Source organism: Marmota flaviventris, chromosome 8 (assembly GCF_047511675.1).
Source record: "Marmota flaviventris isolate mMarFla1 chromosome 8, mMarFla1.hap1, whole genome shotgun sequence".
NCBI lineage: Eukaryota > Metazoa > Chordata > Mammalia > Rodentia > Sciuridae > Marmota > Marmota flaviventris.
The window spans coordinates 128,476,999-128,493,401 of record NC_092505.1 but is presented as its reverse complement, the minus strand read 5'-3'; the positions used below and the strand labels follow the sequence as shown (position 1 = coordinate 128,493,401).

Below are 16,403 nucleotides of genomic sequence, written 5' to 3'. Positions count from 1 at the left end.
GTGATCTGGTTTAAGCCTCAACAATTTGAGGACATAAATTCCTCTGATGTCGGCTGAGCGCCCAAAGTCGGGGATAATGGTTTCTGCACGTCCACCTCCAGGCCCACAGAAAGGGCCTCTTGGAGAACAGGGGCGGCTGTGTTGGTGTCCACGTGACCCACCTGCTGCCTGTTGTTCCTTGTGGCCACACTCCGGGCCCCAGTGAATCCCACTCTGTTTCACTACTGCCACCTTCACAGGCTCTGGCCTGGCCACTACCTACTCACTCCTACTGGCCCTGGCCTGCCTTCCCCATCAAACCTGCCCCAGCTGGTCTCTCTCTACCAGGGACCATCATGAGTCAGCCACTGTGCTCGTTTTTTTTCTCTGGTCGATTTTGCTAATGTCACCTTATATTTTTATTCTGAATTATTCTGAACGTTTAAAAAGGGCCCCCAACACTCAGCATGATCAAGTCTCAACATCATGTGCAGCAGGCTTCACTCTAACCTGAAATGAAAGGCTTTAGGTACAACAGAAACCCCTTCCTGATCTACCCTGATCCAGTTCCCCTCCACAGAGGTCACTCCTGCTCTTAATGTGGCACCTATCATTCCCATGCATATTGTTCCAATTTTACAAATGCATAGAAACCCTTCATAGGATTGTTTTATGTGATTTGAAACTTTATATTAAATTGTATTATACTGTGTGTTAGAGCTCTCCAGAGAAACAGAACCAAGAGAGAGAAAGAGAAAGAGAGACTGATTGATTGATTGATGATTGATTTTGGTACCAAGAATGGAACCCAGGGATCTTTAACCACTGAGCTACATTCTCAGTGCATTTTATTTATTAATTTATTTTTTAAATTTTGGGACAAGGTCTCACTAAGTTGCTTAGGGCTTCGCTAAATTGATGAGGCTGGCTTTGAACTTGCCATTCTCCTGCCTCAGCCTCCGAGTCACTGGGATTACAGGCATGAGCTACCACGCCCACCATGTAGATTGATTTTTTAGGAAATTGGTTCACATGATCCTTGAGTCCAAGATCAAAGTGTCAGTTGTTTGGTAGGCCAGGCAAGAGCTAATGTTACAGCTCAGTTCCAGTCTGAAGACCATTGACTGGTAATTTCGGTTTTCCCAGAGAACCTCAATCTCTGCTCTATTCAATTCTGCAACTCATTGGAGGAGACCCACCCCCCATTATGGAGGGCAATCTCCTTGACTCGAAGTCCACTGATGTAAAGTTAATCTCATCCCTAAACATCTTCACAGAAACATCTAGAATAATTAGTTGACCAAATATCTGGGCTCTGTGGCCCAGAGATAATGACACATAGAATTGAACAACATGTGCTATTTCCTTCTGAAACTTGCTTTCTTTGTTCTTTCTGTTTTTGAGATTCATCTGTGTTCATAAATGTAGCATTTCATTCTATATGTACCATAGGTTATGAATTTTTCTGCTGATGGACTTGGTTTCTTGCACTTTTCTGTGTCACAAGTAGGCAGGGGTATAAACTGTCTTCCTCATATTCGCATAGCCTAGTTTCTCTAAGTCAGAGGTGTACTATCTGTTTTTTGTAAATAAAGTTTTATTAGAACAAGGTCATGTTCTGTTTTTGTAAATAAAGTTTTATTATAACACGGTCATGTTCTGTTTTTGTAAATAAAGTTTTATTATAACACGGTCATGACCATTCTTGTACTGCCTACAGCTGCTTTTGCATTTCAAGAGCAGAGTTGTATAATGGCAATAAAAATGTGTGCCCCACAAAACCTAAAATATTTGCTACCTGTTCCTGGAAAGAAAAGCTTCCTACCCTGCTCTAGGTTAGGAATAAAATCAACAACTTTTTTTTTTCGTTTTTTGAGGTATTGAACCCAGGTATACTCGACCTCTGAGCCACATTCCCAGCCATTTTAATTTTATTTTGAGACAGAATCTCACTAAGTTGCCCAGGCTGGCCTCAAACTTTCGATCCTCTTGGCTCAGCCTCTTGAGTAGCTGGGATTACAGGACTGCTCCACCTTGTCTGGCTACAATCCACAGCTTTTATATGGCGTTGCCCAATTTTTCTCCCAAGTGGCTACATATATTTACCCTCCCAGAAACAATGTGTAAGAGCTCTGATTCCTTCATAGTCTCATCTCCCTTGGTTTTTCAGACATGAAAAGATTTGCCAATCAGATAACTTGCAAACTGGTTTCTCATTGTTTCCATCTTTGGCTCTTTCGAAGTATGTCACTTATTGAACAAACATGTATTAGGGGATTTGTATGCACCGAGGACTATTGAGATAAAACTGACCCGTGTTTCAAGGGAAGGAGCAGAGCTCTTGAATGTTAGACTCACAATTTCAACAGGGCGTCAAGGCAAGATGGCTGAGCATGGATTCCACAGGCCTGCCCTGAGGGAGCACCAGGAAAAATAGTCAAATAGTTGGCATTATTCTGCAGGCCCAGAGATGCTCAGTTGGGAAGTAAAACAACAATTTGGCCATCTGCCCACAGCTCCTGACAGCCAGAGGCACCTACATCGTAATTCTTAGCAGAAAAGACCTTTATTTCACACAGGCAGAAGCACAGTAGTTTAGTAATTAAATTGGGGTGTTTTTTTATGTTTATTTTTTGTCTTCCCTTTTGACCTTAGAAAATAAAACATCTGTGATCATAAAAGAGAGAGTACAAGCAATTGTCTATAATTGATACAAGAAGAAATAGAGCTTTATTATTTAAAGTCACCAAGTTTGTCATTAGAAAGGGAGGGAGGTGGCATCCTCATCTGCCAGCCGGGAAGTCAGTAAACAATGTCTGGCTGGTAACTCAGTGGACCAGAAAGATGTAGAGTCATCAGGGCAAGCTCTAGACAAAAGAAAAAAATGAAATTTCTGGAAGCAGGTTGTGGGGGAAAAGAAGATGATGTGAGATAGGGAATTGTTTTTCTTTAAAGATCTTCAGTACTATTGAATATTTAAAACCAAGCATAGGTGTTATTGTAATAATTTGGGGGAAAGGGGCAGAGCTGAGGATTGAACTCAGGAGTGCTTAACCACTGAGCCACATCCCCAGCCCTTTTCATTTTGAGACAGAGTCTTGCCAAGTTGCTTAGGGTCTCGCTAAATTGCTGAGGCTGGCCTCAAACCTGCAATCCTCCTGCCTCAGCCTCCCGAATTGCTGGAATTACAGACAGGAGCCATGGTACCCAACTTTATTTTAAATTAAAAAACAAACTTTTTTAAATTAAAAAACAAAAACAAGAAAATAGAGCAAGGACTACTGAAATAATTATAGATATTTCAAGTGATGGATGTAGGATAATCTCTGAGATGGAGATAGAAAATGGTATAGGAGATTTTAAAAATTAAACATGAGATTTCAACCATTGAAGCAGGAAGATGGGGGTTAATGTTCTAGTCTTCCTCTAACTTAACATATCATTATATATATTTTTTTTAATTTTCCACAATAAGAAAATAAAGATCATGGGCTGTGAAGTCAGAGAGTTGTGGGCTAAGTTCTTCCTGGACCACTTAGTTATGTGGGCAAGTTACCTAAACTCTCTGGGCCTCAGTTTCCTCATCTGTACAATGGAAACAAGAGACATAGGCCCCTTTTTGTACAACCACTTGGCATGAGGTATAGGGATTAAATGAGATCATGCCTGCGAAGTGTCTATTATTGCAGAACACATAGTAAGTGCTTTAAAAAGCTTGAATTTGGTGGATTCGATTTTAGACTTTATAAAGTTTGACCCTAAAATTTGAGTTCTGCTGCTTAGAAATCTTCTATTTAGTTCTACACCTTCACTTGTGTCCTGCCTTATGTTTACTAGAATAGTGGGTTGATTTTCTCTCTTCAGCAATCAGCTTCATCCATTCAGTTAACATTTATTGAACACCTGCGTGCCAGGCACTGGACTGGGTGCTAAGGAGGCAGAAATGAGAGATTGTCACTGACCTCAGACTATCAATGTCAATGGTAGAAAAAAAAAAAAAAAGATTAGAATAGAGTACAGCATGACGACTGCAGAGACTGAGGTCCACCTCAGGAGGTCTGAGTAGAGAATACCCAGAGATGCCTGAGTCGGGTTTTAAGGGATGAATAGGAGTTCACTGGTCAAAGTAAAATACAGAAGTAGGGGCTGGTGAGGTCACGATGTATAGAAGCAGCAGCATTAGTCAAGGTCTGGAAGCTGGAATGGCCTGAGTCTATGCAGAAAATTAATTCAGTCCATGCAAGCAAATGAGGACAAGATCAAACTAGAGAGAAGAACAAGCCCTAAATTGTAAGGGGCCTTGTACCCCAGGCTAAAGAGTTCATTGGGGCACTTGGGACCTGGGAGGATTTGTTCAGGAACACACTTTGAATAGCTTGTAAGGACATCTAGTAGAAGAGGGGATGATGGGAGGCGGAAAGCAGAGAGGTCCTAGAGGGAGGCCAGATGGCTGTCCAGAGGTCCCCAGGATCCCTGAATCTTGACGTGCCTGATGCTTACAACTTAGACATCGTAAGGCATCCAGAGAAAATCAAGCCTTGAGAAGCTGGCTCATGACAAGTTCTGCAGATTTATGCACCCAGGAAGGTGTTATAAGTATTTGGGGTGAAACCTCTGTGGTGTCCAGCACTGGTTCCTGTAGCCCAAAGCTGCTCCCCTAGCTCCAAGGAGGCTCCAGGTACAAGGCCAGGTGAGCCCTGCACCATAACATGGAGGAGTGGAGAGGTTCCCAGGAAAGGTGGGGCCTAAGGACCGGTCCTCATAGTGGCAGTAACTCCTAGGAGCCAAAATGTTCCTGTTTGCCCAACAAGGGCAACAAATGTCCCCCACCAGTTTCAGCCCCTCCATCCCTGCTCCTCCTCTACAAGGGTGCTCCTCCTTCAGCCAGAGCCCAACCAACGCCATCCAGGGTTACTGCAGTCCAGCCTCAGTAGTGTCCACGGCTCTGACCTTCCAAAGCACGCCCCAGCCTTGACCCTCACGTGTCCCTCATGCTCCTAGGACACCCAATGGCTGCGACTGTGTTTGGGTTGAACTGTCTCCAGAGATGGCTGACCTCCTCCCTAACTGGATGATGGTTCCCTGAGTCCACTTCCAGATGCCCTCTTCACCTCAGTGCTTGAATTTCTTCCCTTCATCCCCAGGTTAAACCAAAGAAGAGACATTAGGGCTTGAAGCAAGTTAGATAATGGAAGGGAAGTGGATTGGGAAGATAAATAGATAGATAGATGATAGATAGATAGATAGATAGATAGATAGATAGATAGATAGATAGATGGAATTGGTAGTGTTTTGACTTAGAGATAAGGAATGGGAAAGTATCCGTGGTGATTCTCAGGTTGGAATCAGGTAGGAACCTGAGAGTTCTCTGAGGGCAGGAACCAGCTCGTCCCCTGCTTTGGTTCCACATAAGGAAGCAGCACTCTTTGCTGGGCTCATTAACTCCACTGACCCTACTGTACCAGACGCTGTGCTAGAACAGAAAAACCAAGAGGACAGGAAAGGGAGTTTCTCTAGTTAATCACCAAACAAAAACTGGTCGTAACTACAAGTCATAGCAAGTGTTTAAAGGAAAACTAGCAAGGCAGAGGGGCATGGAGAAAATGAAGCTCTACTTTAGGTAAAAGAGTCAGGGTGAGAGAGCTACCCAGGCAAAGGAGAGAAGATGAGGGATCCAGGCACAGGTGTTAGCATGCGCTAGGAACTTGAGGCAGGAGGGAGCCTGGAGTGGTTTATAAAGACCAGAGACCAGCATGCTTGGAGCCTTGTGAGCAGTGGGAAGATGGACAGGGTCTTAAAGGCCATTGTCATGAGTTTGGGTTTTATCCCACCTCTAAAGAGTTGGATTTAATTAAATCAGGCTGACATGATCTGATTTGGGGAGCTTAAGACAATCCCTCTGGAAGCAAGATGTAGAATACACTGGAGGAGAGAAGAACAGAGCAGGGAGTTAGAAGACGTGGCTTAGGAGAACGTGATGGTGACATGCATGGGTGACAACAGGAGAGATGGAGATGAGCAGATGGATCTGACGTGCCCCATGGGGCACAGCGGATAGACCCCGTGTTGGCTTCAACGTGTAGATAAGAGAAAGTGAGAAGTTGAGATGACACCCTGGTTTCTGGGCAAATGGGAAAAGGATTTTTTTTGAGGGCAAAAAAAATCTAGATTTCCATCTTGGGGACATGTTCAGTTTGAAGATGCCAGGGAGAGTGGGTCTGCATGTCTGGAGTCAGAAGGACAGTTTCTAAGCTAGGGATATAAAGGTGGAAGTCACTAGCATGTGCAATGGCACTTAAGTCCGTGTGAACAGATCAGATCAAAGGAAGCCCTAAACCTGAGGCCAAGAAACTCTACCACTTAGGGGTCTGGTAAGGGAGAACAACCTATTAAACAAGAGAATGGTGAGAAAAAAAATAATCAATGAAGTGGGAGGGAGAGCAGGAGAGAGTGGTGTCATGGAAACCAAGAGAGAAAAGTGCATCTTCTGCAACCCGTGAAACTGGAAGGTCAAGATGAACGCAGAGAAGCACCTGCAGCTTTGGTCATAGGGCAGGCTCCGCCATCTTGGTAAGGTCAGTGTGGCTAGGTGCTGGGAAAGATGATGGCTTCTTGTTCATTTATGGTTAGAAGCAAGTCATGCTGAGCATCCCTCCTAAACTTGAAAGTCAAAGAAATGTGATAAGGTTTTCCAAGGAAATCCTGCCTCTTGCCTCTGTGCCAGCTGAGTTTAATTTCCCAGGAGCCCCGTCTTGCCAGCCTCCTCCCCAAGCCCGCAGCTCCAGCTGCTGGGATGCCGATATCCTTAACTCTGAGTAAAACGTTAATTGTACTCTTGGGTCCAAATGATAATCTTTTTTAAAATGCTGCTTGTCTTTGCCTTTTTTAAACACAATAATGTTCCAATCCCTCATTTGCCACGACCAGCTCCGTTCGTTTTAATAACCACATCCCTGATGCAGACAGCGGTAGGAAAGGATAAAATCCTCATCCTCATAATACAAATGATCAGGGTTTTTCAAATCATTCTGGACAGGAAAAACTGAAAGAAAGAAAAAAAATTATATATATGTTAATCCACTAGATGGAAATCTTTTTTCAACTGCCTATGCATTCAGAAAAACTGGAACAGAGGGATCTGGGGATGCAGCTCAGTGGTAGAGCATGTGCCTAGCATATGCAAAGCCCTGGGTTCAATCCCCAGCACCCAACAGAAAGAAGAAAAAGTGGAGTGTGAACAGTATCCGACTGTACAAACCAATCGAATTCATTCGACATTCATTGAACAACTGCTTTGTACAAAGACAAATAACAATAATAATAATGGGCACTATTCATAGCATGCTCAGTCTGTGCCAGGCGGTCTGCAAGTGCTTCCCATACATTGGCTCATTTAATTCTCCCAACCACCCCAGGGAGGTAGGGAGTGCTGTTATTCTCCTTATATGGATGAGGAAACCAAATCTTAGCATTACTTTCAGTTACTGGCCCAAGCTGGCGAGTGGAGGAGTTAAGTTAAAGAATAAGAACTGCTGTCATTGACTCTAAAGTACATCACACTGAATGTGGTAAAGCAGGGATAACAGGCTACTGGGGTGGGGTGCAGATACAAGGATGATCCATGGAGAAGGAAGAGCATCAACAAAGGCCACACCATGTTTTCAGTTGCTCAGGCTACACACCTAGGAGTCATCCTCCATTCTTTTCCCTCGATCTCCCATGACTACTCCAACCCCAAGAACTGCCCATTCCATCCCCCACTACGTCAAACTTATCTGCTGCTCTTCACCTTCCCTAATCCACCCTCAGGGATGCCACCATCAATAAGATAGACTCTCTGGACTACGCAGGAGCCTCTTGGCTGACCCTCGGCATCCTCTCCAGCTCTCTCCATCCTCCTCTCTTTGGTAGTCAGGGGGTCTGCTTAACACAGAGGTCATGTCTCTTCCCAGCAAATCCCATCTTCTTTCCATGGTCTCTGGGGCCGTCCTTCCAAAATCAGGACTTTGCCTCCCTTTTGAACCTCAGCTCCTACATTGACTGCTAATTCTCCAACAGCTGGCCCAGAAACTGCCATCAAGTCACCAACAATTACATGCAGAGGAAATGAAGGTGAGAATAAATGGTTTCTCAGGCAAGAATGGCTGGGAGTGTGAGGTGGTAAAGCAAGGTGCTCCAGGTGTCACGGACAACAGCTCCAACGAGGACCAGGGCGTGCTGCTGCAGTGTGCGATGAGCAAGCCTGGGGGCGGGTCTCAGGAAAGCCTGGTTCTCAAAGTCCAGTGGGCATGGAAACCCCTGAGAGCAGGCTGCCTGGCACAGGAGAAGCATTCCATGAATGGTGGCCATTATGACGATTGTTACTTGTCTTTGCACAAAGCAGTTGTTCAGTGACTGTCGGATGAATTGTTCAAATACGAATCGTTGCAACCCACCCCCAGAAATCCTGATTCATACATTGGAGATAGGCTCTAAGAATTTGCATTTCTCATGAGCTTCCAAGTCATACTGATACTGTGGGCCCAGTAAGCAAATTTTGAGAACCACTGACATGAAATGGGCTAAAGGAAGCCCCCTGTGGGGGAGCAGGGGAAGATGGCCCTAGTGACCTCTTCCTCCTCGATCTCACCCTCCTGGGATCTTGACCTATGATCTTCTACAACCCATTCCCCTGGAACTCAGCCCTGGCTGTCCCCTTCGGACAGCATATTATGCTTTGAAACACTAGTTTCTCTCTCCACTGAAACTCATCCCCCAAACCACCTAATTTCACCTGGCAATTCACACTGGTGATGCCCTGACAGGGTCTCTTTTTAACAAGAAGCCTGGTATGAAATCATGTGGCCATGACGTGGCATCTTCAGCTCTGATTAGGCAGGAAGGTCAGAGGAGAGGACTTCCCCTGGTGCCCCCCACCACTCAGCACTCCCGGTAGCATGCTGCTGGCTGCCCACCCTTCAGATTTACACACAAAGGCCACTATCACATTCATGTGCACTTTTTTCCCATTAGAGAAGAAGGTAGGGATGGTTGCAAGGTCTTGAGTAAATATTCTGTTACTCATACCATCAGCCCAATGGCTGGATATCATCACATTTGATATTTTTTATTGCCTTCTGCCCTGGAAAGAAAAGTTGATCCAAGAGGCAACGTTAATTTGCATCCACTTCAACCAAAAATCAGACAGGACCCGATCATTAATGTATAGCTCTTGCAGCTTAAAATACAAGTGATCTTTCTTCTCTGGGACTCAAAAGGGAAGTGCTTAGTAGCCCAAGTTCCCCGGGTCCTCGTTTGGGCCCATAGATCTGTCTCCTGCTCTCCTCAGTTTACAGGGATCTGAGATAAAGCTGAGGGGCTTGAAGTGGGTGCTAGTTTGGTCCTGTTACAGGAAAAAGGCAGAAAATAATTCTGCACAAGAATGTAATGTGCCTTTGAGTTTTCAAAGCTAATGACAAAATCCTGCACATTTTTGAGTCACATTAACATGGTTTGGTGTTCTGATTCTGCTACTTTCCAGCTATGTGATTTGGGGTAACTGACATAAGCTCTCTGAGCCTCAATACTCTTGTTTGTGAAATGGGGCTGTTGCTATCAGCTTTAGAGGGATGTCATGATCATTTAATGAAGCTGTGCATGTTAAGTATCTAGTTCGGTATAGTGTACCATCAGTGAACTGGTGCCTGCTTAAGAGTTGGCTGTCCTTTGCAGGATTGTCTATTATAGTCACGGGAGACTGAGGTAGGAGGATCCAGAGTTCAAGGCCAGCCTGGGCAACTTAGTGGGACCCTGTCTGAAAACAAAAAACAAAAAGGTCCAAGGATGTAGCTCAGTGATAATGCATCCCTGAGTTCAATCCCAGTACAAAAAAAAAAAAAAAGCTGGTATCCATGAATAAGTCTCTGGTTTATGGTGTTTACCAATTTCCCTGGTGTAAATACTCTCACCATGGCTGACATTGAGCTAACAACATGTTGCTGAATGAGGATTTGGGAAGAGATGTCACCCCAGAAGGAAATAACCTCAAGAACAGAACAGACACATAGAAATAGCAAAATAATAAGTGAGGAAACTTACCTTTGCCTTTTGAATACTTACTACCTTTGTGTTTTTTTTTTCCGTCCACATTTTTATTCGTGCATTTCAGTGGTACATAATGGTGGGATTTGTTAAGACATTCACATATGCACACAATGCGACAATCGAATTTGATGGCCTTTGTTTTTTTAAAGGGATTGATTTAATTAAAAGTTTACATAATTTAATTTTTCATGCTGGCTGTATTTCACAAACAGCTCATGAAAACTCCTGAAATATTTAACAATCGACTCTCACCAGCCAGCTCCAGCATGTGGCTGGGCACACGTGTAGTGATCAGTAAATTTAACTGACCCTCCCTCTTCCTTTGCTGTCCACAGCCCTGGGGGAGATTTCATGAAGGTTTTCCCAAGTGGAGACAAAGACATTCTCTGTTCCCCTGCAGGCTCCTTACCTTTGGCCTCAACCCCTCTGGGCCATCATCCCAGTCCTCAATCTGAGCTAAACCTCAGGGAAGGTCCTAATCCTGCTCCTGGCCCCTGACTGGTCTTTTCTCCAGCTGAGAAGCCAAAGAACAACTAACTACAGAGAAGGGGTTGACTGTGCTTAGTGGGGAGGACTCCTCTCTATGGCTAGAGAGTGGAGACTGCGGGTTTATTTTAGGATCTCTGTCTGGGAAGGAGATGGGTAAACAGGGCCAGCAAGCTGTACTTTGGCAAGCCAGGGCCTATAATTAGGCTCTGGTTGAGGGTGAAATAAACCCCTGGTTGTTACTAAACAACAGAAAAAGCAGGAAGGCCTCCAGTTTCTCCAGCCATACAAGCCTCCAAGGACAGACATTTGGACAGAGCCGCCCTATCTACAGGAAGCATCCAAATTACCCTCAGAAGGCACTCGTGTTCCTTCCCAGACCAGAGTGGGAACTCAGAGGTCACCCAGGAGCAAGGACACTGAGAAGCAGAGCTCGGCCTCACCTCACCTTCAAGCCCTCCGCATTTCCTCCCCAGCCCCTTTACAGGCTGACGACCCTAGGCATCCTCTTCCTTATAAACAGTTTCCAATAAACCGGAGAAATGTCACCAACTCACTCCGTACAGGACAAAGCAAAGCCACAGTTTTGTGGGACAAAGTCCAAAAGTCCAGCGGTGTTGATTCTGCCCAGCAGGACTCTGGGGTGACTAGGTTTCTACTCATCTTTCTGCTTTTCCAGAATTTAATCCCCACCCCACCCACACACACACACCAAGGCTTTGTTTGGGAGTTTTTTGTTTCTTTTATTTTTTGCTGTCTACAGCCTGGGTCCCAAGTTCAAAACGTCAAAATAAATACACAAATAAAATTAAGTTGTACCAAAGCGGAGAACTTAAGAGCTTTGGGTCCTTCACCTGCACACGTCCCCTCCTGGGTCCTGTAACTTATTCTAGTCCCTTACATTAATTAATTAATTAATTAATTATTGGTATCAGAGATTGAACCCAGGGGTGCTTAACCACTGAGCCACATCCTCAGCCCTTTTTATTTTTCATTTTGAGACAGGGTCTCACTAAGTTGTTTAGGGCCTCGCTAAATTGCTGAGGCTGGCTTTTTGAAATTGTGATCCTCCTGACTCAGCCTCCCCAGCCACTAGGATTATACGCATGCGCCCCTCAGTCAGTTAAAATTCTTTTTCTTAAAGAGGTTCTCCCAAGTTTTATCAGCGAATGCCCTGCATCCCTCTGCATCAGCCCCTGCGTGGCCACTAGTCTGAACCACTTTTGAAGCAACCTTCTTTATAACCTTTATAACCTTCTGCATTGGTCGTTTTTGAGCACACAGTCTGGACACCAGCCATGACCCAAGGTCCAATGCTTGAGTGGAACATTTTCCAGAGGCATCACTGTGAAAAATCAACCTCAAATAGTCAACTGTAAAATGTTATCTTGAAAGTACAGGTGAAGAGCCGTGATGAGGGAAGGCTGAGGAGCCCAGGGGCAGAAGCAAGTCCCATCTAGGGAGGTAGCAATGATTATGCACCCCTCTTGTACCAATATGGTCACCTTATTTTGTTTCATTCCATTGAATTTCCCACTGGCAAAACTAATCTTTTCTCTGTTCTGGCCTGGCCCTCGGGCACACTGCAGAAGGGATAAACTAGGATCCTCCCCCATTTATTTCTGATCTTATTCCTGTCTTTTGTCTTTGGTGTGTGGAGTCCTTCTTCTAGTCAGTAAAGAACTTGCAACTAAAGATAGAAACCCACAAGTGGGATTGCTGAATCATGTGGTTGTAAGTGTTTTGAGGAACCTGCAGACTGTCTTCCAAAGTGGCTGCACTAATTCACATCCCTGCCATCAGGAGTCCTTCCCTCCACGTCCTCGCCAGCACTTGACATCCTTCATCTTTTTGATAACAGACATCCTAACTGGTGCAATGTGATATATCTTCTTGTGGTTTTCATTTGCATTTCCCTGAGGATTGTTGGTGCCAAGCATGTTAATTAGCTTGATTTAATCATTCCACAATGCAAAATAAACATTTTTAAAAAGCAGATGGCACCCATAAATACATGAAATTATTATTTGTCAATTAAAAATAAAAGATTTTTTAAAAGAACTTGCTATATATATAAATAATACACATATGTATGTGTGCATATACGTATATATGTTTATGTATATGTGTAAATACATATGGGTGTTGTATATATACACACTAGTGTGTGTGTGCATATATATAAGCATATATATATACTTATATATATATAAGCACACTATATTTACATACACTAGTCCCTACCTATGGGGGACCAAATTTGAAAACTACTCTTCAAGCCTCCAATGAAACCCTGAAGGTGAATGAAATTCTACCGTCACACTACATGGTGGCCACCTGACACGTGTGGTTATTTAAATTTAAATTAAATTGAATTTTCAGCCCCTCAGCCCCTGCTTGCTCCATCTTGAGTGTCAGTAGCCACATGTGGCCACCGTGTTGTACGTGCTGATCTAGAACTTGCCCGACACCACAGGAAGTCCTGCTGGGCTGCATTGGTCTAGAGATTTCATCTCGACGGGCTTCAGAGGCATCTGTGATCGGATAGTGTTAACAGTTGCTAAGCAAAGCCAGTGACACTTTGTCTTAAGGAGTCAGAACTCTTCCCCGGAGAGTCAGAGCTCCTCACTGTGAGAGGGGCTGTGGGCAAGTCTGCCTTTGAATGATCCTTTTGTTCCAAAAATCAAATTCTAAAAACTCCTAAGAGACATCCAGAAGTTGGGCCTTCTAATGTCTTCCTCCTCCCCCTTTTCAATTAATTCTAAAAACATGTAGGGAAATTAATTCTAAAAACATTCGCCTGGTGAAAGGTGCTTCCTGTTCCCCAGAGCCTCTGTGTCCCACGCGGGTCACAGTGGTCAGAAACCTCACCTCCCTTGATGTGTGTCGTTGCAGGTGGGCGAGGCCGTTCTGGAAAATGCCAGGCTCATGCTGCAGAATGAGACTCTCCAGGCGGGTGCTGATGACTTTAAAGAGAGGTAAGGCTCTGCAGCAGAGGGGACGTCCCCTCCACGCCCCCAGAGTCCTGGGCAACACAGACCACACTGTCCTGGTATCCACATCCATCCTCATGGGAGGCTGGGGTAAGATAACAGAGGCCCAGGAGACTCCAGATCCATAAATGTTAGGCCAAGGGCACTTGGTTTAGAGCAGGGTTCTCAAGCTCTTGGGTGCATCCTGATCACTCTGGGACCTTACAGAAATCACCGACTGCTGGGCCCCACCCTGAGTTTCTGATTCCAAGGGTCTGAAGTGGCACCTGACATTTCCATTTTTAATGAGTTCCCAGGTGTGCTGATTCTGCTGCTCCTCACACCATACTTTGAGAAACACTGGTTTAGAGTAAGGGCTTGCAACCCTGGCTGCATATTGGAATTACCTGGATACCTAAAATACCAGCACACAAACCCCAAGTAATAATTCAATCAAAATCCCTGGCAGTGGGGCCTGGGCTTCAGGATTTTTAAAGCTCACAGGTACCTTACCATGTACCCAAGCCTGAGAACCGCTGATATAAAGTTTAACACAGTATTTCTTCATGTGTGATGTGCATAGTATTTATGCAGGTTGTTTTAAGTAATATAAGAACAAACATTTTATTTTTAACAGTGATGTATTTATTCTTATAGTTATCTTCTGTTTATGACCCATGAGGTTATTTTCCCACTATAGTAGCACCATTTAGAGTAGCAACTTAAAGTTTATTTTATAAAAGAGATTTTAAACTTTAAGATTTACTGGGGGAGGGGCTACCAGGGGTGATTAACCACTGAGCCACATCTCCAGCCTTTTTTGTGTTTTATTTAGAGATAGGGTCTCACTGAGTTGCTCAGGGACTTGATAAATTGCTGAGGCTGGCTTTGAACTTGAGATCCTGCCTCAGGCTCCTGAGCTGCTGGAATTACAGGCAAGCACCACCATGCCCAGCACATTTACTTTATTTTATTTTTTGTGGTGCTAGGGATTGAACCCAGGGCCTTATGCATGTGAGGCAAGCACTCTACCAGCTGAGCTATCTCTCCAGCCCAAGATTAACCTTTTCAGTAGCTACATTTAAGGAAAAATAGAAAGTAAATAGTGATGCGGGGGGATATGCATTTAGAGCAAAATCATATAGAAGAGTGAAGTTTGGGAAACAGTGGTCAAATGGAGAAGCAAAATGAGGAAGACCTTGAGGGAGAGCATCCTGGGAGCTGGGTTCGTGGATGGGCAATGGGATTATTTCAAGGGACTCTTCCCCTAAATTGATGAAGACAAGAGAGGAAAAGTACATGGTTTGGAGTCTCCACAGAAGAACCTGATCCCATTACCATCTTATCTAAGGATGAGGACACCTTAGGGTAAACTTGAGATCCCAGGTTTCTCCATCTGCTAAATGTATCTCCATTACAAGTCACCCTGGGGTCAAGGAAATTCTCAAACAGTGTGGCTGGGTCACCCACATCCCATTCAGAGCAGCCCCATGGAGTGAAACCAGCACCCCAGCCTCTGACAGCTATGCAAAGAGAGACTCCAGTGGACATAAAGCCACATGCAGTAACTTTTAAATAGCAGGTATGGTGGCACACACCTGTAATCCCAGCAATGTGGGAGACTGAGGCAGGAGGATCACAGGGTTGAGGCCAGACTCTGCTACGTAGCAAGACCTGGTCTCAAAATATAAATAAATAAATAGGACTGGGGATCTAGTTCAGTGGTAAAGCGCCCTTGGGTTCCATCCCCAGTAACACAAAAATAAATAAATGAATAAATTTAAAATGGAACTTCATAATAGTATGAAATTAAGGGAGGAACTGGCTGCAATTTATTTCACTCATTCATCCACTGATGCATTTATTTATTCACACACACACACACTTCTTCCACGCCACAGACTAGCACATGACACACCAAAAAGCAAGGACTTGGTCTATTTCACTTCTCGCTATCACAGTGCCAGGCTCGAGATAAATGCTCCACAGATACTTGTTGAATCAATAAACGAATCAATTCAACAAATATTTGAATGCCAGCTCTGTGCCCGGAGCCATGCCAGGTGCTGGGAATGAGGTGAACGGGACGTGGTTCCAGACCTCAGGGCCAATGGTAAAGTCGCCGTAGGGATAATGACATTGCAGGATGGATGAGCACAGGTGAGGAAGGTCATTTAGCTCTGCCAGGTGATACCCAGTTTGGGTCCCAAAGCTCAGGTAGGAGTTGGCCTGGCCACCGAGAAGGCACACGTGTAAGGACAGAGGTACAGCACAGTGCTTCAGGGGGGTGTAAAGCAGCCCGTGCACATGGAGGGAATGAGGTGGGGAACACAGATAAGGCTGGAAACCCAGAGAGAGGCCAAGTCCTAGGAGACCTTGTCAGTCCTACCGAAGATTGTGCCAATATAAGAGCAGCGAAACCCACAGAAAGAGTGGGTGATGAGCAGTGATTCATGGAGACCAGATTTAGCTCTAAAGAGGTCTCTGCATTGATGAGAGATATGTGATTTATTTTGAGACCAGGTCTTGCTAAGTAGCAGAGTCTGGCCTCAACCCTATGATCCTCCTGCCTCAGTCTCCCACATACGCTGGCAAGATGCTCCCACAAGGCCAGCAGGAGAGAGGGGACTGGGCCGGGACTGGGAGTTGTTGGGAAATAAGGTGGATCTGATTATTAAGGAGGCTGAAGTCCTCTGATCGGAACACTGACCCTGTGTGGTTAATGATGGTCACTCTGGAGCCACACTTAGAGGAGGCAACTCGGAGGCCACTGTAGTTCAGGCACAAGGTGTTGAGGGCCGGCTCAGGACGGTAGCCACGGGCTGACTTAAGCAACCATCTAAGAAAGTATCGGCAGGATCTGACAATAATCTGCATACCCAG

At 44.8% G+C, this 16,403-nt stretch overlaps 1 protein-coding gene across 1 annotated transcript in view; it reads left to right on the top strand.

Annotated features, from left to right (window-relative positions):
* Positions 1-16,403, top strand: part of Bfsp2 (beaded filament structural protein 2) — a 62,817-nt gene that overhangs the window by 21,479 nt on the left and 24,935 nt on the right. Inside the window, exon 2 of the mRNA XM_027933998.3 lies at positions 13,444-13,526. Within this exon, the coding sequence (XP_027789799.1) occupies positions 13,444-13,526 (83 nt within the window). The remainder of the gene's footprint in view (positions 1-13,443; positions 13,527-16,403) is intronic.